We start from the raw sequence: 21,736 nt of genomic DNA, 5'->3' as shown, positions 1-21,736 counted from the left end.
TAATCAGTCGCGGAGAGTCATGTGTGTGTGATTATGCGAAACCCACATTTGTTTCACGCTTATATGACTCTGCTGTATCCCCAGACAACCCCGAGTCGTAACCAGTTTGTCTTTACAGGAGCACATTTAGAGGTTAGGCCTCTTACTGGAACTGTTCATTCGTTTTTATGTTCTTGCACGGAAATTCTAATTAACGTACATGGATGGGGGGTAATGGGGTACTAATAAGTAAAATGGAAATAAATAAATAGAACTTTTGTTTTCCTCGTTTAATTGTCATCGTTGAAATAAAATGTTTTCATTCACTCCCACTATATTATCATTTTAGACAAATTCATCATAACATTTTTGTGTCGTGTGAAGCCCTTTAAATTTCATCTTATGCTGCAGTGACAAGTTCTAATACAGACTTTCAACAGAGCAATATTTAAACGATATATTTAAACTTTATTCCAAAACTACTTCATGTGAACAATTACAATATGTGAACAACACAACCACAAGTTAAGCAAGCTGCCATTCATCCATCCAAAATTTCAGTCCATGAAAACATAAATAATGTGTTTAGCTCGAGACACACATATACTTCCTAGCGTTATTTTAAAATAAAATATAAGCATGTCAAACAAGGTTCTGTAAAGCTTTGGCATAAACAAATGCAATGTGTCGTGCACTGATATGCATTAAGACGTGGATACCCATGGCTCCACCTGCTGGACTATATTAACGCCTACTGTGCTGTTTCTGCCAGAGTAGCCACTGAAAGTTAAAGTGAAAAGCAGTACTCTTGACAGATAAGACAAAAAAGATGAACATGTGTATCGCAGTATTTAGTGTTAAGCAGCCTGAAATTTAATCTAGTCTTGTATAATCAATCAATCAATCAACCAAACAGTCAATCAATCAAGTGACTTAAATTTCAAACACTAATTACACTAACTTCACTTATTTGTACTTCTAAATTTTTGTTTTGTGGTTTGTATGTGAGCCTATTTTCACCGATTTTTAATTTTCAGTATGAACCATGGTACAGTTCTGGATTGCTTTGAATTAAAAAAAAAACGAACACAACAAGATATCTGCGTTTCGCACCTTTCTATGCTTCACAAAACAGAAAGCCTGATACTAATATTTAGATAAATTTAATGGTAATGACTCTTTGGGAGAGACTTTAATATTTTCCCAGTGATAAATATTAGCAGTTCGCAGTTCCGACTATCAGTGAACGCACCATGTAACTACAGGAAGTAAGATGATGGTATGTTTATTTCAGTCGAAGGTGTAGCGACCAAAGCTAACCACTTCAAGGTGCAACCACAGCAACTGGTGTGAAGTTAGACCCACGTTAGAATGTCAAGATGATTGTGTCAGCAAATTGACTGCCCAATTATGTTGAATTGTTCAATATTTCAGCGTTCATCGATTGCCCTATGGAATCGGCGACGAAACACAAACGCTAGCTAGAGCGACAACAAGGTAACGTTAACGAGCAACTTGAAGCATCAACAACACGCCATACTGAAATTAGCTTAATAGTTTTGTTGAATAATTTAATAGCAAAGCTTTCGCTGATGCTAGATTCGACATTAGTTATTTTTAGGTTGCCAGCTGGTAAACTCAGGCTGTGAGTCTACACAACACAACACACCCTGTTCGTTTTGCGTTGTTTGTTTGTATTCTTGTTGGCATTTGATAGTTTGAAATGTTGTGCACCTCATGGGCAGCGGTGGCACTTTTAAGCTCTGGGTTCATTTTGGGTGCACCGTTTTGCTATTGTTAACTGAGAGGCTAACTGTAGTCCTGCCAGGTGTAACAGTAACTTTCGGTAAGTTGTAAAACGGTTAAAAAAAACAAAGCATGCCCGCCATCTGGGGCTTATTCTTCAGCCGAAAATTGTTATGCAATGTCAGTGATGTTAAACGCGTTATTGGCTTTTTATGCTTTTTACCTGTCTTATTGGGAGGAAGGGAGCTTTACATAAAGAGACAAGTAGGTTTTATTAGCATATATTGATCTTAGATGAAACTGAGTCAAGCTTGATATTTAACCCCCGTTAAACAGAGAAACCAAGATACCCATTTCAAATCAATTTATGAGGACTAATTAAAACGACCTGAGAATATGATGATGTAAGTTAAAAGGAAGACAGGTGGTTTGGTAATTGAACTTGAAGTATTGCATCAGTATTAAGATGCGATGACACATGTGGAAATGACATAACCTGGGCTCCTTTCATGCAGTTTTGATCTGTCTGCAAAACTTTGCAAGTTGTTGTCTGTGTGGTGACAACTTCATCTCATTACGGCTTGACTGTGACTCAGCATTTTTATTTTACCCTCCGAATCACTTCTTTCTTTCAAAGAATATCCAAAGTGCAGTGCTTAGGTGAGGGATTAACAAGTTAGAAAAACACATTTCCACCTTTTGTGCACTATATTTTTTTAGTCAAAATCTGTGCATGACATGTATTCACATCTGTGTTTTCTCCTCATTTCACAGCTGAGTAGTATGCTGGACGTGGGGAAGTGGCCAGTGTTTGCACTCCTTCCTCCTGAGGAACTACGGCTTATCCGGCAGGCTTGTGTCTTTGGCAGTGCTGCAAATGAGGCCCTCTATGTCACAGTTAATGATGAGGTAACACTAAGAGTTTAAAGGAGGGTGATTAAATCCTCTTGTTTACGTTGCAGATATGTTGCAAGAGTCGATAGAATCTCCTTTCCTAATCCTGATTTGATTATTTTATAGTTAGAAGTGGGTAGAAAAATGCAGCAGGCCTATCACTCTCAAGCTGATGCAGGGTGCAGTTCCAGCCGCAGGGATAAGTAGATAGAATGAGGCTATCTTTAGCTAATACCCAAGCAAGCTCCATTTTTATCCTGTGGAAAGGTGTAGAGCGTGCCTTAACTTGCCACCGGTGCTCATGTTTTTCTCCCTGTGGCCCAAACATTTTATTTTCGAGTGGTTAAAATCGGGTGCAAAAGTATTTCTGAAAATTTAATCTCACTAAACATTACATTTTGGGTTCAGACGTAGTTTTATTTAGGAGTGAATAGCAAGGAAATTATCAATCCATTAATTGTTTAGACAGAATTTATTATCAAGATCTCCATGGCATTTGGAAATTGTGGAAAACTTTTTTCCCCAGTTTTTAGAAATTTTGTTTATTGTCTGACTTCTTGAATAACTGATCAAAAATTAATATACAAATTAATAATATTGAAAATCAAGGGGGGGTAATGAAATCTAAAATGAAAAGTATTGATTCTTATATACAGGCTAACAGTCAAATGTGGAATGACTTCTCACTCTTTTTTTTTTATTATTTTATTTCAAATCATAATCAAAATCCTAAGAGTTAATATTATTAGTCTCCTGCCAGTATGCTTTCTCACCAGATTTTTTGTGCTTCCTGGAATGTCTGTATTTATCAGTCAAAATCAGAATTTAGCACTTGATTATCATATTTTAATACCAGCACAATTTCACCATTGATGTTTGGCACTTGCAGGTCTTTGCTTTGGGCACCAACTGCAGCGGCTGTTTGGGGCTCGGAGATCTTCAAAGCACTATTGAGCCACGCCGGATTGATGTCTTGTGTGGAAAGAAGATTGTGTCCCTAAGCTATGGAACAGGTCCGCATGTGGCTATCGCTACTGCAGGTAATCCGGTTCACAAATTTGTTATTTTTCCCTGAGGGCAAGTTTCCTCAGGAGTCACAGGTATGACATCCCAACATAACATGATAGTGCACTCAAATACTGCTCATGTCCTATAAAATATCATGTTATTAAATACAAAACTGTGCATGTTATTAGAGTCTAAAAGCTTGTATTCAGATGAGTTTGATCTGAATATGTCACCTGATCTGTTGTAAGTCGCAGGTTTGTAGGCAGGTTTTTCAGCTCAGTGTGTTTTGGTACAGAAGTGGCCTTTTTGTTATTTGTGTGATTAGTTTACCCATGAACAGGGATGCACATAACAGGCACGCAGGTACGCATGCGCAACAAATATCAGGAATGTGTAATGTCACTTGTGTTACTATCCGAGATAGTTGTGTTGATAACATGACTCAGGAACGCAAAGGTGCATAGTAACACAAGTGACATTGCACATTCCTGATTTTTGTACCGCATGCGTACCTGCATGCCAGTTATGTGCATCCCTGTTTATGGGTAAACTAATCACACAGTGTTGCACTAAACATTAGACAGTTGCTTTAGCCTTCACTGCCGGAGAAATCGATTTAAAACATTTTTAATAATTTTAAAGGAGTTTTGCTAAATAACTTGTTCACTAGTGTCGGTTATTTTACTTGTAAGACCTGGCAATTCATTTCTGTTTTTAGAGTGCTGCTTCTTATCTGTTAATGAAATATTAACCGCTGAGACTGACTAAATGAAAGTTTGTCCTGCTCCTATGTAGATGGAGAGGTGTTTGCTTGGGGCCACAATGGCTACAGCCAGCTGGGTAATGGGACCACCAACCATGGGCTAACCCCTGCCCTTGTTTCCACCAACCTCCTTAGCAAGAGAGTGACGGAGGTGGCCTGTGGGTCTCACCACACTATTGCCCTCACAACTGATGGAGAGGTAACATCCGTTTGGTCTTTTCTTGACTTTCTCTCTGCTTAATCTCTGCATGTATTTGGACAGTGAACATTTATCTCTGTGTTCAGGTGTATGCGTGGGGTTACAACAATTCAGGCCAAGTGGGGTCAGGGTCTACTGCCAACCAGCCGACGCCACGTCGGGTCAGCAGCTGCTTGCAGAACAAAGTGGTGGTTAACATAGCCTGTGGTCAGCTCTGCTCTATGGCTGTTCTGGACAATGGAGAGGTAATGTGCCACATCAAACTGCAGGTGTTAAGCGTGAGAAAGTGAATGAGTGCTCTCAGAGGGTCATTTTTTGACAGGCAGCAGCATTGGCTAATGCAAATGTCTAACACACATAAACCGGAAGATGTTCATGAATTAAGTAGTTTGTACTTCGGAGGCATGGCTAATCATTTTATGTTTTTATTAGACTTGAGACTTGACTTGAACTGAAGATCTGGGACTCGTGAGCAGTCTTTATTATATGTTGTTAGTGCATTGACATTAAGGAAATGTCAGGCGAGCACAAGCTGAATGTCATTCCCTCCCTTATTATCATTATGCATCTGATGTGAGTCTTCATAGATGATACTGCAATAACACCGTGGCAAACACACCTGCAGCTGTCATAACCTTTGCCGATAATAACTTCACACAAGGCTCAAACAAAAGAATCCCTAGATATAACATCTGAAATATCATGATGAATTAGCTGAGTCACAGTAATATGAAAACTACCATCAGAGCCTGTTGGCGGTTAGTAAACATGCTTTAGATATCCAGCTTTAGTTTGCTAGCTTTGTATCTAATGGTGTTAATTCATGAAATTTGCTGAATACTTTGAAACGGTAAGTGAGTGTTTGTTTTCTTGCTACACTTGTTCATGCTAGCTGTGGTTTGTTTCTTGGTATACTTCTTGACATTTGTTCTTATCTGCAGGATTTACCATTTTTCTACATGAGTCACTCTGTACTCAGTTGTTTGTCAAATCTATTGATATCTGGTGGCTCGGCTGTGCGATTTTTCCTTTTGCCCCTCGGCACATGAAGAGCTCCGTTTTCTTCTAACTTTGGTCTTCGCTTTGTCACAGCAGTTGACTATTTCTTCCAACTCCCAGCCTCCATACCTTAATGGAAAATGCGTAATATTCGACTGTGCTGCGTAACCGGGGCACCGCTGGGCTTCGGTGATGTACTGATACCCATGACATTGTGCCTGGACATCGTATCTTGTTGCATTGCAATAGCTGGTTTGAAGTAATCATAAACTAAACTAATCAGTACTGATTGTGATGGCTAATTGATAAAAGAGTGATAATAATAGAGGACATGTTTTGAATTCCTTAGGAATAGCTATACATTGTTCTAAGCAGTCTGGAAAGCATGCAAAGTTATAAAACACTCATTACAACCATACGTGATGAACTGTGACTTGACTTGGATGTGTGACCAAAGAGTTGAGACTTGGTTCGGACTCTCAAAAGCTCAAAAAATGACTTGTGAGCACCTTTGCCCTGTGCTTCTGTATTCTCTCCAGAAGAAGACTATGTTCATTGCATTTTACAGTTATAATTTTAAATGATTCTTGCAGTTCTTGCATCTCAGAATATACAAACTGATAACAATTAGCCCTAAGCATAAAGAAAAGCATCCCTTACCACATCCCTGAGGTATCATCGTGTAGAATGTATGTGCATGAATTTGTCCCCTGTTTGCAGATCTATGGTTGGGGCTACAACTGCAATGGACAGCTTGGTTTGGGCAACAATGGAAATCAGCAGACCCCGTGCAGGATTGCTGCTCTCCAAGGTGTCAACATCGTCCAAGTAAGTGTCTGGAGGGAGGTGGATCTCGCAATGCTATGTTTTGGATTATTTATTTCAGTTAAAGTTCAGCTTAATTACAATCTCCCTTCTATATGCAGGTTGCCTGTGGATATGCCCATACGTTGGCACTTACAGATGAGGGGTTTGTTTACGCCTGGGGAGCCAACTCCTATGGGCAGTTGGGAACAGGCAATAAGAGTAACCAAGCTCTCCCAACTCTAATAAACACAGACAAGGAGAGGTGAGTGCTTTGTTTTTAGCCCAGCCCCAATTAGTAGTGACACCTCTGGGCAACCACAACAGGTCACTGAAGGCTACATGACAGGATCCAGAGAGATGAATTTTTAGTTGCTAAATGCCTCACATATGCTATATAGACAAAAGTATCCAGACACTCTTCATGGGGCTGCTTTTCAGAGTTTGGGCTCGGCCCCTGACTTCCAGTGAAGGGAAATCTTAATGCTTCAGCATACCAAGACATTTTGGACAATGCTATGCTTCCAACATGTGGCAACAGTTTGTTGAAGGCCCTTTTCTATTCCAGCATGACTGTGCCCCAGTGCACAAAGCAAAGCTCCATAAAGACATGGTTGGATGAGTTTGGTGTGGAGGCCCTTCACTGGCCCACACAGAGTCCTGAACTCAACCCCATCCAACACCTTTGGGATGAACTGGAACAGAGATTGTGAGCCAGGCCTTTTGGTCCAACATCAGTGTCTGACCTCACAAATGCTCCACTGCATGAATGGGCCAAAATTCCCAAAGAAACACTCTTAAGATCTTGTGGAAAGCCCTCCCAGAAGAGTGGAAGCTGTTTTGGCTGCAAAGCTGTCTCTGTATTTAGAATGCCATGTCATTAAAGTCCCTGTTGGTGTGATGGTCAGGTGGCCCAATACTTTTGTCCATATAGTGTAGACTGATTCCTGGCTCTTCAGAAGTGTTAACTGAGAAGTTGCACTCACTGCCTCCGTTTGTCTGTGATAGAATGCCATGCAGTCTGGATAAGAACTGTAGCATATTAGTCTGTTGCTTTGAGGTTTTGAGCTCTGTTTTTGTCACTAGGATGGTGGAGGTGGCTGCATGTCACACCAGCCACACGTCAGCTGCCAAGACTCAGAGTGGACAGGTTCTGATGTGGGGTCAGTGTCGAGGTCAGGCTGTTGCCAGTCCCCACCTCACCCATTTCAGCAGCACAGATGATGTGTTCGCTTGCTTCGCCACACCAGCTGTCACGTGGCACCTCCTCTCAGTAGGTAAGAGTGTTACAGGAATTTAAGGATTTATATAACTGAAGAGGACCATTTCACATGGTCCCTTTTGCCCTGTTCTCAGTGGCACATGTGTCTCGTTGGTACAAATTCCTGGAAGCAGTCTAAGAAATAAACAGGAAACTCTGTTTAACTCTACTTTCCTGTTTCCTGTTTACACCGAACCATCATAGGTGTACCAATTGGTCCCGTTTAAAGTCAAACTGAAACAGAATGTGGTTACACAAAAACCGCATTGATTGACTTAAGATATGCATGTAATTCTGCACTTATTCAGTAGCTAAGCAGTCACCATTTGACAGAAAACATTTTATTATATAGTCCTTCTTTTTTTTAAAAAAACAAACTTACTTTTCTTTATTTTTGCCAGATGGTGATGACTACCTGACTGTTGCCCAGTCTTTGAAGAAGGAGTTTGACAGCCCAGAGATTTCAGACCTGAAGTTCCTGGTCGATGGGAAGTGCATCCATGTTCATAAAGCCCTGCTGAAGATCAGGTACAGAGAAGGTGGACGAAAATGTGAACAAGTGCTATTTGATTACTATGAATATCTATGTTGCAAAGGGGTAGAAATGACAAATGTTGCATTAAATAATGTGAATATTTTCTTATTTTTTAGTATTTGCATTTTCGTATGTACTTTACAGCAACAGATGCAACATGGACTAATGGAAAATTAAGAGGGAGTTTGGACAAAGTAACCAAAACAGCACAGTTAGCATCCAGTCACGTGACATTTTGAGCAGCTGCCGTCTGTCTGGTGAAGTGTGTGACATGTGTCTCGCTGTGATTTCCTATTTACTCAAACTAAATTTTAAAATTATTTTTTAGTGCGCTTGATCCTCATGTAGGAACTGAAACTGTATCTGCAGGTTTTCCTCTCTGATGTCGCACCACTGTTCTCTTGTCCTCTTTATTTGTCTCACCAGAGCAACCTACTTCTCCATCCTGACTTTCATTTTGGTCACATGAGTGTATTTTTCACATTCAGAGGTTGAGCTTGTCCATGATCCAGTAAGATGCTTGGTATACCACACTGGGACCTTAAAAGGAACAAAAAGACAGTCTGGTGTTGCGGAATTATGTCATTGTTAATTATAGAAACCTGAAATCAGCACAGATCATTCTGTTTATTGCGCAGCGGTCATGACAGAGCCATTTTTCTGTGATAATGAATTTAACATACACCACTGAATGCTATGTATTTAAACTCCATCTGTTAAACAGGGTTTCCTTGTCTCGCTTTCCTGTTAATGTCACAGGGAAGCAAAGACAGACCTTTTGTTTTTCCGCTTTTCTTTTTATAGTCACACTTGGCCACAGAGTATCTGCATTCCAGTGACTCGCTCCTTCGCACCGTCAGTAGGAAGGAGCCAGACTGTCTGCGACATCAACCTTAGTGCACATGATCGCATGGATACGCAGTAGCGCAAAACGCCTGCAAGATCACATGCAAATGATACCTTGGAGATGCACCCAGAGTGAAAACTCAGTTGTTTGTTCCGAGGAGAAATCATAGGGGAGGCTAAGAGATTAGCAGTTAGGGAAATTTGGAGAAGTAAAAGCAAAATTGTATGCAGTATTTATCATGCTGTCAGCCACGAGGAACAAAGTAGCTGACAAAGTATCCCTACTTCACTTCAGGGAGTGTATAATGGCATTAAGAGTGGAGCTGAAGTTCCATAACAAGAATATATAAATATGTTTAATTTTCACTTTGATGTAGTTTAACAGTAACAATTACAGCATATTAAAAAAGGCCCATGGCTGTGTCTAAATATTTGTCATAAATAGCAGTCATTTCACAAGTTTTAACTGCTCATCATGAACTTCATACTGGTGCTGAATGTTTTTAAAGTGAGGCTACAGATACCTGTGGCTGTAAAGACAGACACTCTTCCCACTGATGTCCATCCAGTGAGAAAATTACCATTATTTGGCAGTCTGTTGAAACTTTGTGATCGCTTGAACACATGCTAATATTTGCCTTGTCACGAGTAGTCTGCGCCTTCTCTCCCCTCTCCAGGTGTGAGCATTTTCGTGCGCTGCTAAACGAAACGGATGATGACACTATAGAAATTCACCAGTTCTCATACCTGGTGTACAGAGCCTTTCTGGAGTACCTCTACACAGACACTATTAACCTGCCACCAGAGGATGCTGTCGGTAAGCCTGGACACGTGCCACGGTCCTTTACACACTGAATGTGCATTAGACACTAACAAACACACTCATCTGTGTGTTGTTCTCTCATGTGCAGGGTTGCTGGACTTGGCTACGTTTTACCGAGAGATGAGACTGAAGAGGTTGTGCCAGGAAACGATCAAGAGAGGCATTTCCGAGGAGAACGCCATCACTCTGCTCTCTGCTGCTGTCAAGTATGAAGCGCGGGTAAGCTCGTAGTGCCTGGCACACAGTCAGACTCCGTGGTGGTGGTGGGCGCCTTATCGGTAGCTTGTCAGTTGTACTCCTCAGCACTGACCAGACAGCCCTCTTCATTTTTAGGACCTGGAGGAGTTCTGCTTCAAGTTTTGCGTCAACCATCTAACAGCTGTCACGCAGACCCAGGCCTTTGCAGACATGGACCACGACCTGCTCAAGAACTTCATTAGTAAAGCCAGCCGCTACGGGGCCTTCAAAAACTGACTTGAGTTCCCCAGTAGTGACGGATACCAACAGCATGAGATTTAAGCCCTACGAGGTCCTGAGAGTTGACCCTTGACCAAAGTAAACACCTGGCTGAGCAGTGCTTCAAAGCCTTGTTGCTGGGGAAGTTAACACCGAAGAGTCAAACGGTGTCAGGTTTCACCCGCTAACTGATGCTTTCGTGTTACTCCCCTGAACTTAGCCCAAACACGGTGGTCGCGTGGGGCATAAATATTGGGTTACACCACTCAATCAGTCACAAGCAGACAGCGCTGAGTCCGAATAGAAGGATGTGCCACAGCGGTCGTCTGTGTGTTACTAGCAGTGCGCTTTGCTAATCTGATTTTGATTGTTCAAGCCAGTGAACAAACAGACGGGGTGCCGCGGCTTAACCCACAGTAGCAATTTCTTTTTTTAATGACGCTGCACTGTTAGTAAAACAAATGTTCAGTGCGTATTGTGTCTGATCAATAGGAAGCCATCAGCGGAAACCAATCCAGCCATGAGTTTGCCCTTCACAATGTGCTGCTTTTCTTTGAAGCCTTGATTCTCACATTTTTTTGTTTTTTTGGATTAAGAGGTGGCATTTAAATGAGGGAAAAAACATGCAAACTGTTCTTCTGTTTTTGAAAAAAATGCAGCTTATGTTTATGTGACACATTTTGTTTCTGAGAATTTCGTATTGGATCAGTTACAGAGTATTCGTCCTCTTGCGCAAGTCAGTGTTAAATTTTGCCACTTTGTTTGTATATTGTAGTTACTCACCTTTGCCATCCAAACTTCTGGCTACTGTTTGATGGTTAGACTGTGTCACTGTAGACTGTTGCTATGGTCACCATCAGGACACCAGCCAGTTACACTTCATGAGAGATAAGAGCATGTTACTTAATGTTATGTGGTGTTCAGATCAATGCTCGAGCTGAGCAGCCAGGAAGCTGTGTCTGACTTCCACAGGCTTATCGATTCCTGTGTAGTCTGTCGGTGATGTTACTCTGTGAGCGCAGCTGATTTTACTGTTTTGTTTCATTGCAATTTGTTTACAAAAATTTGCTTGTGTGTGTGTGGTTTTTTTTTAAATTGTTAATATGTTGGCAGCAAACATCTGGTTCTTTTACAAGTGTTTCTGTATGCATCTCCCCTGGTAGCACCTTGCTACTTGTTAATGAAATAGTTCTGGCTTAGTGTAATTTCTAACTGACTGTGCTGAATATACCCCAAGTCTCATAAAGGGCCAAGAGGTCTTAAAATTTAGTTACGGGATAATTCCACATTAATTTTCTAAATTTGTCAGAGTAGAATGTAACAGAATTCCTTTACTTTAACAAGCTAATTATTGTATTTTTGGAACATTTTTATAATTGCTGAAATGTGTTCTCATTTTGTATTTGGAAATGCTATAAGCTGCTGACAGTGGCGCTGATGCTAACATTTGATAATCTAAAATGCATTAAAGTGAATAACTGCATGATTAGATGTATGTGTTATTTGTGATTGGTGGCCTGTTGTGGAATAATTAAACAGCCTTGACGTACATGGAAAATACGCAGGCCATACAACACTGTTTGTACAGCTTGACACAAGCAAACACATAGCAGTGTGCTGTTTTATGAAGTACAGCTGTTGGCCACCAGGGGGCAGTGTGCTGCACTTGAATATCTTCTCCAGCCCAGGCATTTCTTTCTGTCCATAGCTGTAGAAAAAGTTGGTTTTCACAACTGTTCATCACTTTATCTGCATACTACACATGCTGTGTTGCACATGTGCATTTCCTCTTTTAGCACAAGATACATTTGATATGAAATAATGTGTGCTCCTGTGCAGACAGAGAGAGACAGAGAGATACAGTACAAGGTGAAAAATCAAAGACATATAGCACACAAGTTAACCAATAGTGTTGCGTCAGTGCTGTGTAATGCAGGAAGTGGAGGTAATCTGAACATGTATGTTGAAACGCAATCTCATTTGCAAGACGGTCCTCCAGTTGTTCTGCATGTCAGTTTCCTGAAGTGCAACTTAAGAAAACTGACATCATTCAGTAAGAAAAACAAAGACACTTTACAAGATAAGAGATGGTTCATGGTGAATTTGAGAAATTTAAACTGTGTCGACTTTGTTGTGTTGATTTTACTTCCATTCAGTCTCAGCTGAAACCGATCACATGCTGAGTCCTTAAAGTACATATGTATGTGCTGCACATGTGGCAGAATTGACAATAAAGTTGACTTTGACTATGACTAAATATCAGCTGTGTATAGGAGAGAATTTTCTGGTGGCTGGCATCTTTAGAGTTGGTTTTATCCAGAACACTTTGTTATATGGAAAGAAGTCAAAACATGAACTTGAAAGTAATTTTTTTTCCGTTTTGTTTCTTTATTTACTTTTTCCCCTTAATTTTACAATACAGTTGCCACAAAATATTTCACTTCATCTTACTGGGGCCTTTCAGTCATATAATACAGTTAATATGCATTTAGGTGAATTAAACTCAGGACTAAGTACATATTCACTGGAACACAACATGCCTCATCGTAGCTGACACACATTTAACGACTTTACAAAGATCATGAGGAAGTACATACAGCTGCCAACGGCAGCTGGCCCTCTGCCACACACAAACCCTCCCACACTGTGACCAAAAATTAATCTGAGTTATCAATTGAATCTGTCACTGCAGTCAGAGAAGTATTTTCATCCTTCCTTTAAGAACTGCTGTACACCAAAGTTAAAGTACTTTTCGCAGGAACAAGTTTAATTGTTGTTGTAAATTTAAATCAGTTTGTCAGAATAATGTGCTGTCATGTGCGAGAAACATTTAAATGTTGTTCATGCACATGTTAACTACTCAACATGATCATACATTATTAAGAAAAATCCTAATCTGCAAAGACTCCAAAGCCATTAGGCAGATGTCCAGTATTTAGCTCAGAAATATAAAAACAGATAATGCAAATTTGTTCTTAAGTGTAGTTAAGACTAAATGTGCTTTTACTTTGCATTAACTTTATTTCTGTACTTCCAGTTAAGGGGTCATCACTATTCCTCCTTTGAGGGGTAATTTAGTCTGGACTAACCGTAAAACATGTGCTTTGTGTTGACGGTTTAATAAGCAGAAGGTTTTTTTGACAGAAAAGATCTGCACTTTGTCAGGTTTATGGTCACATTTAGATACTTTGGTTTCCCTCCTGATCGGTATGTCACCAGTGTGGTTGTTTCATCAACATGCTATGCTAAGGATCAGTGCAGAGTGTTAACACCACTTCCTGCTCTCACACCACTTACTGGCTAATGTGTTAGCTCGCTTTCGCAGGTTTCGTGTCCCAGTATGTATGAAACATGCAAACAAACATAAGCTGGCTTACCTTTTTCTCACAGAGAACTCAGATACCACTGTGCATAGCTATCCAAGCATGCAGTATAGCTTGTTTTAACTCTGAGACAAATTCGTGGTGTAAGACTCTGTTCATTATTATTAACATAACCATGCTGCGGAACATGTAAATGAAGGGCAAAGTGGCTAAATGAAACCATCTGCATGACTATTTTCAGTCAGTGATAAATTGCTCAATTTATATAAAACCAAGATTTATCCAGAAAAGGCTTTTAAATTCCAAACGTGCTCTTTGGGCTGGGCGAAGGAAGAAAATTGCATAAATCCTTTTATGTTGGTTTTCAGTGAAGTGGAAATGAACTTAAGACTTCTTGTTTAAGGCGCATGTGCAGTGCGCTGAATCTCGTAGGTAACAGTTTGCAATAAGGATTCAACATCATCAGTTTGAGGCTCATTACCAATTTGGTCTTAAGTACTTTATTATATCAACTTTCATTCGCAGTATATATATATTTTTACATACACTGAAGTTTTCCTCTGCATTTAACCCATCCTTGGTTGAACACACACGCAACATCCAGCAAATTGCAGTGAACACACACACACACACACACAGGAGCAGTGGGATGCTACTGTCAGGCACTTGGGGAGCAAATTGGGGGTTAAGTGGGGCACATCAGCCAGGTAATGGGGGGGTGGGGGGCATTTTCTTTTAATCACTCAACCACACACAAATTTTTCCTGCCAGTCCGGTGGGGGAATTGACTGGCGATCCTCCGGTCACAAGCTGCTTCTCCAACCTCTAGGCCACGGCTGTCCCCAAAAGGTAACGCTGCGTTGGCCGGGAATCGAACCCGGGTCAACTGCTTGGAAGGCAGCTATGCTAACCACTATACCACCAACGCCCATATACATCATCATCCTCGGTTTATAGCTGTAGACTGGCATTCATGTACTAAGCAGCTGGATATGTTAAGTAGTCATTCACTGGAACCGAGTGTGTCTGTGAAATGTATGTCACAGTTAGATAAAGGTGTGTATGTGACTCAGGTCAGTAATCACACTATCAACATGTATGTTTAATCTACATATGACAACGCTTCAGTTGGAGGAGGTATTTATTTATTTATTCATCATAAAAGGAAAGGTCACATGCGGCACTCTTTCCTCCAGAGCCGGAGATCGGTGGGGGAAATCCCAAAGCAATAGTTCAATATTGCATCAAATTTTTTTTTTTTTTTTGGGGGGGGGGGGGGGGGCACCCTGTCGCTCCCCACAGGAGGATGGCATCTGCGGTTCTTTGAGATTAAGGCTCAGTATATCTTTCACCATCTCTGTGTGAGGTGCGTGCAGCAGCTGCATCTCTTTTTCTTTGGGTCAACTTCAGACAGCATGAAATATGTACACCTTCAGCTAAATACGCTGAGAGAAATTCACGTCCTTAGTGACACTTTCTCTCAGCTTTTGATAAAAGTCTCTAGAACTGTCAGGTAATAAAAGAAGACTGTGAAGTCAAGTTGACACTGAGTTGGTGAGACACTTGGTGAAAAAGCAGTTTATCGTGCTGTATATGCAGTCAGTGGTTGCAGTGGAGGGATGGTGAGGTATTTGTGGGTGGGGAATATTTGCTTTGCAAAGCGGTAAAAAGCTTTATGGTGATAAGGCAGAGTGGGGGAGCTCAGTGCCACTGAAAAACACACCACAAGCTACGTAAGTTTCTATTTTGTAAAAAATCAGAATGTGGGTGCAGCTAATCTTTTTTTCCAAGAGAGGATGAAGATAAAATAAAGTTAATTATCTCACTATCTCTGCTGATATCTCAGCAAATGTCCACACAGTCTCAGTGATGAAACAATCTCCTCCCTTTTGTGCCTTCTCTCTCTGGATCTCTTTGTTCTCTTCAATCAAGTGTGTTTCAACTATCCAGAAACCCCACCGAATCTGTCATTTGTTTTTGGTAAAAGATTATCTTGTGTACTTTCTGTTCTTTTTTTTCTTTCTTTTTTATTTTTTGCGTAAATATATGTAAGATTTCTGTCAGGGCTCTGGTGCTCATCACATTGGCCTGAGTGGTTTGGTTATAGACTGCAATTCTGTTGGTTGTACCAGTTTAACTTGTTTGTTTGTTTGTTTGTTTGTGGACACCAGCACAACACTTGTGCGTTCTCTGTTTCCAAGGCGAACACGAGAGAATGAGCTGAAAGGCCTTTGGGTCGCAGTGAAGCTGTCTGTGGTCCAGAATGTCCATTTGGCCAAGTTGGACATTTGTTTACCAATTTTCCTTGGGGCTGCTAATTTTTCATGTTGCAGCGATCACACACAGTAAGCAGAATGATGTGCTATTTTAGATACTTCTCGTTTCTAGTCAGTCAGTCCGGAGGTAACAAAATCCACCTACTGTGTTCAATCCTGTGGTGTAAAGTTCACGTTGCAGCTCTTCTTCTGTTCTTCATTTGTCAGGTTTGAAGTCACGATCACATGCTGTATATATCCCGTGCCTGAGTTCACTTTTCACAGCCACTGATGATCACTACACAACAATATTATGTCACTTACTATCTTTCTCATGCATTTTTTCCCTTGTGTTTGAAAGCCTTCAGTCTTGGCCTTGGGGGTGCCAGACAGTTTCCTGGCATTGTGAGAAATTTAACAGTCCAGGGATTTCGGGCACATGCTTTTGTTTAGCAACCACATGCTTGCATGTGAAGAGCTTGTTTTTATGCGCTGGATGGAACTATTTTGCGAGTGAAAGACAATAGTACAGGTTTTTCTATTTTCTTGAACGTTTCACCCTAGCCTTGATGATGTTTATTTTTGTGGCACGCTGACACAGTATGAGAGGCACACTGGCTGTAAAACACCCACTGACTCTTTGATTCTCTGCAAGATTTTCTTTCATTTGTTTGACTATTGTTGGCAACTCTGTGAAGTCAGGATGAACCATCTTCGGATTAGTCTCATGTTCCTAAGCTAGAACACATATGTTCGTGTCCCTCCCTGAAGTTGGTTATAAATGAGGAGATATTACTGTAACCGATTAAAAGCAGCCTAACCATTTCTCTTATCTTTATAATTCAGATGTGAACTACAAAGCATGGATTCAGGTAAAACAAGCTCCTTATATCTGCAACTATATAAGGCAACTGTCTGTTTATGGGAAACTCAGCCAGGTAGTATTATTCCTGTTTGACATCAGAACAGCCACTAAGCACAAATTTATTAAAACATTTTACAGTATTCACTCTTCACATTGCCAATCAAGAAGCTGAGAGCGCTTTCAAGTTGTCCGAGACTAATTACTTAAAAACTTCACATTCCTCATTTCTAAGCTACTTCACTCACAACAAAAGCCCTGATGTTTTTACTGACTGCCAAGTGGGGAGTTTCTACTACAGGAGAAGCTGAATGCTGTTTCACAGGGCACTGAAAAGAGAAAGCTGTGGGCATGGACTGACAGGGGTTGAATAGAGAAAGCCTTCTGTTCTGTATGACATCCGATGTCCCTCACAGAATAAAACTCTGTTCCTCATCGGCAGAGCTGCTGCCCACACAGGATGTCAAAAACAACAAGGAGACGGTTCAGTTTTCTTGTACCTCGTAGACCTGTGGAGGCAGTCATTTGCAGGGTTTCGGGGAACTTCTCAGGCGCTTTTGACCTCCTGTCCTCATTAACCGCTTGACTGATGATGAAAAAGCAAATTAAATTGCAGTCCATTTAAAGAACAATGTTACCTACATAATGTAAGCAATGAAAGAGCCTTTCTTGGGTAAAAGTAGCAAAACCACAGCGTAAAAATACTCCATCAGAAGTCCTGCATTCAAAATGATCAATCAATCATCTTCATCTTGATATATATATGATATTTTTAATATCTAAAGACACACACATAAAGTCACATTTTTAATTAATAGTTGATAAGGAAAATTGCTGTGTAGTAAACTCAATATTGGTGGTATAACACTTTTAACTTTTGTTCACTCATTACTCAAGTAAAAATTGCTAAAAACATTTATTTAGAATAAATGCACTGAGATGTGTTTATACAATACTGACAGCATTGCAGCTCATTTTCAGCACTTACTGTAACATCTTGTTGCATCAGTGCAGAGTTGTTTGAGTTGATTCTTCCTTTAACTGTAAGAGCAGACAAAGGGGTAGGAGGGGTTTACGGCAGTGGGAGGAGCTACTACAGCTGCTTCCACTCAAAGTACAAAAACTGTCTGTGAAACTGGCACAAAGGAGCAGAACTGTCTGAGCATGAGGCGTGCTGAGTCAGAAGTGCTGAGGCTGTCACAGGAAGAGATAAAGTGAGGAAAGAGAAGAACTAGAAACTGAGTGACTCAGAAAGAGAAGTGGAGTGGAGTGGAGTGGGCTGGAGTGGGGTGGGCAGGAAACAGACCCCGAGGACAAACAGCAAAACACACTCACATTGTGACACACAGACGGAGAGCAGGAGCTCAACTCAAGCTCCAGTTTTGCCCTGGGGAAGAAGCCGGGTGGTTTGTGAGTCTGGACCTTATGAGAGGTGGGAAGCCAGTGACACCTTTTTTTGTTTTGGAATTGGAAAGGACAGAAACACAGGACTGAGTTGTGACAGAAAAGAGGAGGGATTTCGCCATGAGGGCATCTTAACGGACCTGAATGTGGATATGCTATCATTCCTTTTGTGCACTTCGCAGCTCGTGGTGGATGAGGACTTCTTGAGTGAGGAGGAGGCTCATTTGTGTGACTTATTTTTCTGAGTAAGTAAAAGCTCAGCTTGTAACTTGTGGGGTGCAGCCTTGTTGAGAGACAGGGCAGGGGGAGGGGAGGACACTCCAGCCTGAATCTCTGTCCTCTGGGAGGGGTCTTTTCAACATGAGGTAACCCCCAAAATAACTCCATCAAGACGGGAGGGAACCATGTTGACCATGTGCAGCAGTCTCTAACATGGTGAATTCATTGTTCAAGGCAGCCCACTCATTACATAGCTATTATATAACAGACACCCCTCATCCCTCCAGTCTTTGTCTCTAAGAATGTACAACAATACCCTCCCCACTGACAACTTCACCATGCGATTGGTTGAAAATAACTCTGCCTGCATCAAAAATGATGGCTTCAAATACCCACTGTACAGCTCCATCTTCAGCATTGTGTTTGTGGTGGGACTGATCACCAACGTTGTGGCCATTTACATATTCACCTGCTCTCTTAAGCTGAGGAACGAGACCACAACGTACATGATGAACTTGGTGGTGTCCGACCTGCTGTTTGTCTTCACACTGCCCCTGCGGGTCTTCTACTTCATCAGCCAGAACTGGCCTTTTGGAGGGGTACTCTGCAAGGTCTCCGTCTCGCTGTTCTACACCAACATGTATGGCAGCATGCTCTTTCTCACGTGCATCAGCGTGGATCGCTTTTTGGCCATCGTATACCCTTTTCGCTCAAGGGCGCTCAGGACCAAACGCAATGCTAAGATAGTGTGTATCGCTGTATGGGTGCTGGTGCTGTCAGGGAGTCTCCCCACAGGCTTCCTGCTGGAGACCACCTCACAAGAGAACAACAAGACGAACGCCACTTTCTGCTTCGAGAACTTCTCCTCCAAGCAGTGGAAATCTCACCTGTCCAAGGTGGTGATCTTCATAGAGATAGTGGGCTTTGTCATCCCGCTTCTACTCAACGTATGTTGCTCCATCATGGTGTTGCAAACCCTGCGTAGCCCGCAAACCATCAGTCGAGGGGGGAAGCTGAACAAAACAAAAATCCTACGCATGATAATTGTGCACCTCTTCATTTTTTGTTTTTGCTTCATCCCCTACAATGTAAACTTGGTTTTCTATGCTCTGGTCCGCACAAAGACTTTAGAAGGCTGCTTTGTGGAATCGGTGGTCCGAACGATCTACCCAATAGCCCTCTGCATTGCTGTGTCCAACTGCTGCTTCGATCCCATTGTTTACTACTTTACATCAGAGACCATCCAGAACTCCATCAAGAGAAAGTCTCAGGCCAGTCGTTCATACGATGTCAAGTTCTCAGAAGCTCTGCAGTCAGAAACCAGCTCCAACCTGCAGTGCAGCCTGAGGAATCTCAAAGCTAAAGTCTTTCACAGCGAGTCTTCGGTTTGATGGTGATATTAACATCCATCATTCCATAGAAAACATCCTTGAGCCAATGGATTTGGATTTGTTGGAGTGCTTTTCGAAGCACTTGCCAAAGACATTCTTTTTTCCTCATCTCGGTCTTCATCTCAGGTCAAATGTTTGGATCCGTCACTGACAGCCTCTGCTCCGCAGTATTACATGACCTTTTGTTCACATCTGTGGATGTGTTATTACTACTAATTAATTTCCCTCTCCAGTGGAATATACTGTAATTGTGTTAAGCACAATTACTCTGCCAGTGACCTGGAAGGGAATGTGATCACTGAAAAGCAGGACACTTATAATATTGAATGCCTGTATATCTGTACATTTCTGTGGTAAGTTGTGGTGCTAATGTTAGCATAGTATCTATTAAATTAACATAAAGCTATATCAAGCTAAAGACTGTACAGGGCTTTGTTGTTGTTTTTTTGTGTGTGAATAAGAAATAGGTCACAGAAGTGCCTTTTTTGTTCTGGCAGCATTTCATTGTAGTATCTTTGTCTGAATAGACCACTAAATGCACTGATTCAGAATTCCACATACTGCACTCGTGCCACAGCAATGAATAAAAGTTTCAAAACTAACAATCGCACTGAAAACTTTTTCTCATTTAAATGAAGAAAACTCTATCTTTGGCCAGTGGAACATAAATAATTTCAAATGTTTAACTTGAACATCATTGACCAAAACTCAAAATGACAAGTTGGCACAGTTCATTCACTATTGTAAACTAATGAGACCACTTGAAAAAACAGCTGTGGCGCAACATCTAACTGCTAAATATCTTCTCTCGTGTTTGTCCCGCATGCAAACGAGGAGGTGAAGAAGTGGAAGTAGAATGTCTGATGGAGTCTGCCTGATTCCCCTCAGGGAGTGCTAGCTTCCTGTGTCACAACCACCACTGGTAGAGAGGAGAGGAAGTTTTTATTAATGCCAACTGGCAAAAACATGCACGCTACAGCTCAAATTCGATGTAAGCTACAAAGGGGAAAGCTATGAAATATTCTGTCAATAGTCTGTCTGGTATTGATCTATTATTGGCTTAAAGGAAGGATGGCAAAAGGACAAGTCAGCAGAGCCTGTGACCCTGCCTAAATGTGGACCAGGTCATCAGGCATCAGGCATGTGACGCACACTTTCAGTGAAACATTAAATTAGTAGTTATGTTAGTGTGAAATTAGAACCATAAAGTCAATGGAATAATGATGTGTGCTTAAACACAAAGTGGATTAGGTGGTACTAGAGAGGAAATAGAGACGTGTAGTGTCTTTTATGTTTCACTCCAACTAGAGAGGAATTCCATTTAATCATCCAGTAATATCTTGTTTTCCTCCACCACAAGGACATGGTGTTTTTAATATCGTCACTGACAAGGCTGGTCCTCAGCGCCATAACAGTACACTGAGTACTGCTGCACAATAAATCAGGAAGCATGTGCTCAACTGAGAAAATAAATAAAACCAAAACTGTTAATTAGGAAGTTCTGCGTTTTTCTCCAAAAACAGATGTGAGAAACATTTATCCTGCTGTGGACAAATTTACATGTGATATGCCATCAGTGAGAAGTCAACACAGCATGAGAGCAAATAACAGAAAGCACATGGTGCTCTGGCTTTATTGACATAGCCTGAAGGTCAGTCAGCACCACTTTATTCATACCCCACGTATAACTCTGCATCTGAGGCCGCATGAGCGAGTCAGGGGCAGGGTTAAAGACCTGGGCTCTCATGAAAACAAACAAGTACAATCCGACACTGGGGCAGCCCACGTCATCTGCGCAGGAGCGCATATGAAAGCGACGTCTTCGTCTGAGTGGCAGCCGCTTAGCCGCACGCTGACTGAGCTTCATGAACCCAGACATTTTGACTCATGACTCATTTGAAAACATATATTTTACACATTTCAAGATGACATAATTGAGCAATTGTTATATTTAACTGAATGAGTGAGT

General features: G+C 41.3%; 2 protein-coding genes and 1 non-coding gene across 3 annotated transcripts; 2 read left to right on the top strand and 1 right to left on the bottom strand.

Annotated features, from left to right (window-relative positions):
* The first annotated feature begins 1,219 nt into the window (after positions 1 to 1,219).
* Positions 1,220 to 11,796, top strand: rcbtb2 (regulator of chromosome condensation (RCC1) and BTB (POZ) domain containing protein 2). Its single transcript, XM_046389692.1, has 13 exons — positions 1,220 to 1,258; positions 1,414 to 1,476; positions 2,500 to 2,634; positions 3,509 to 3,659; positions 4,423 to 4,589; positions 4,676 to 4,834; positions 6,309 to 6,416; positions 6,515 to 6,657; positions 7,479 to 7,669; positions 8,055 to 8,181; positions 9,712 to 9,851; positions 9,946 to 10,076; positions 10,191 to 11,796. Exons 3-13 carry the CDS (start codon positions 2,509 to 2,511, stop codon positions 10,329 to 10,331), a joined length of 1,584 nt encoding a protein of 527 aa, XP_046245648.1. The 5' UTR covers positions 1,220 to 1,258; positions 1,414 to 1,476; positions 2,500 to 2,508; the 3' UTR covers positions 10,332 to 11,796.
* Positions 11,797 to 14,492: 2,696 nt separating this feature from the next.
* trnag-ucc lies at positions 14,493 to 14,564 on the bottom strand. Its single transcript has one exon. It is a non-coding gene; the product is annotated as a tRNA-Gly (tRNA).
* A 3,323-nt stretch (positions 14,565 to 17,887) lies between these two features.
* LOC124059574 (lysophosphatidic acid receptor 6-like) lies at positions 17,888 to 20,369 on the top strand. The gene has a single exon (XM_046389691.1). The coding sequence runs from the start codon at positions 18,679 to 18,681 to the stop codon at positions 19,765 to 19,767; it is 1,089 nt and encodes a 362-aa protein (XP_046245647.1). The 5' UTR covers positions 17,888 to 18,678; the 3' UTR covers positions 19,768 to 20,369.
* The last annotated feature ends 1,367 nt before the right edge of the window (positions 20,370 to 21,736 follow it).

This window comes from Scatophagus argus, chromosome 5, assembly GCF_020382885.2.
Source record: "Scatophagus argus isolate fScaArg1 chromosome 5, fScaArg1.pri, whole genome shotgun sequence".
Classification (NCBI taxonomy): Eukaryota; Metazoa; Chordata; class Actinopteri; family Scatophagidae; genus Scatophagus; species Scatophagus argus.
Note: the sequence above shows the minus strand (reverse complement) of the source record. Positions and strands in the feature narration are given on the sequence as shown.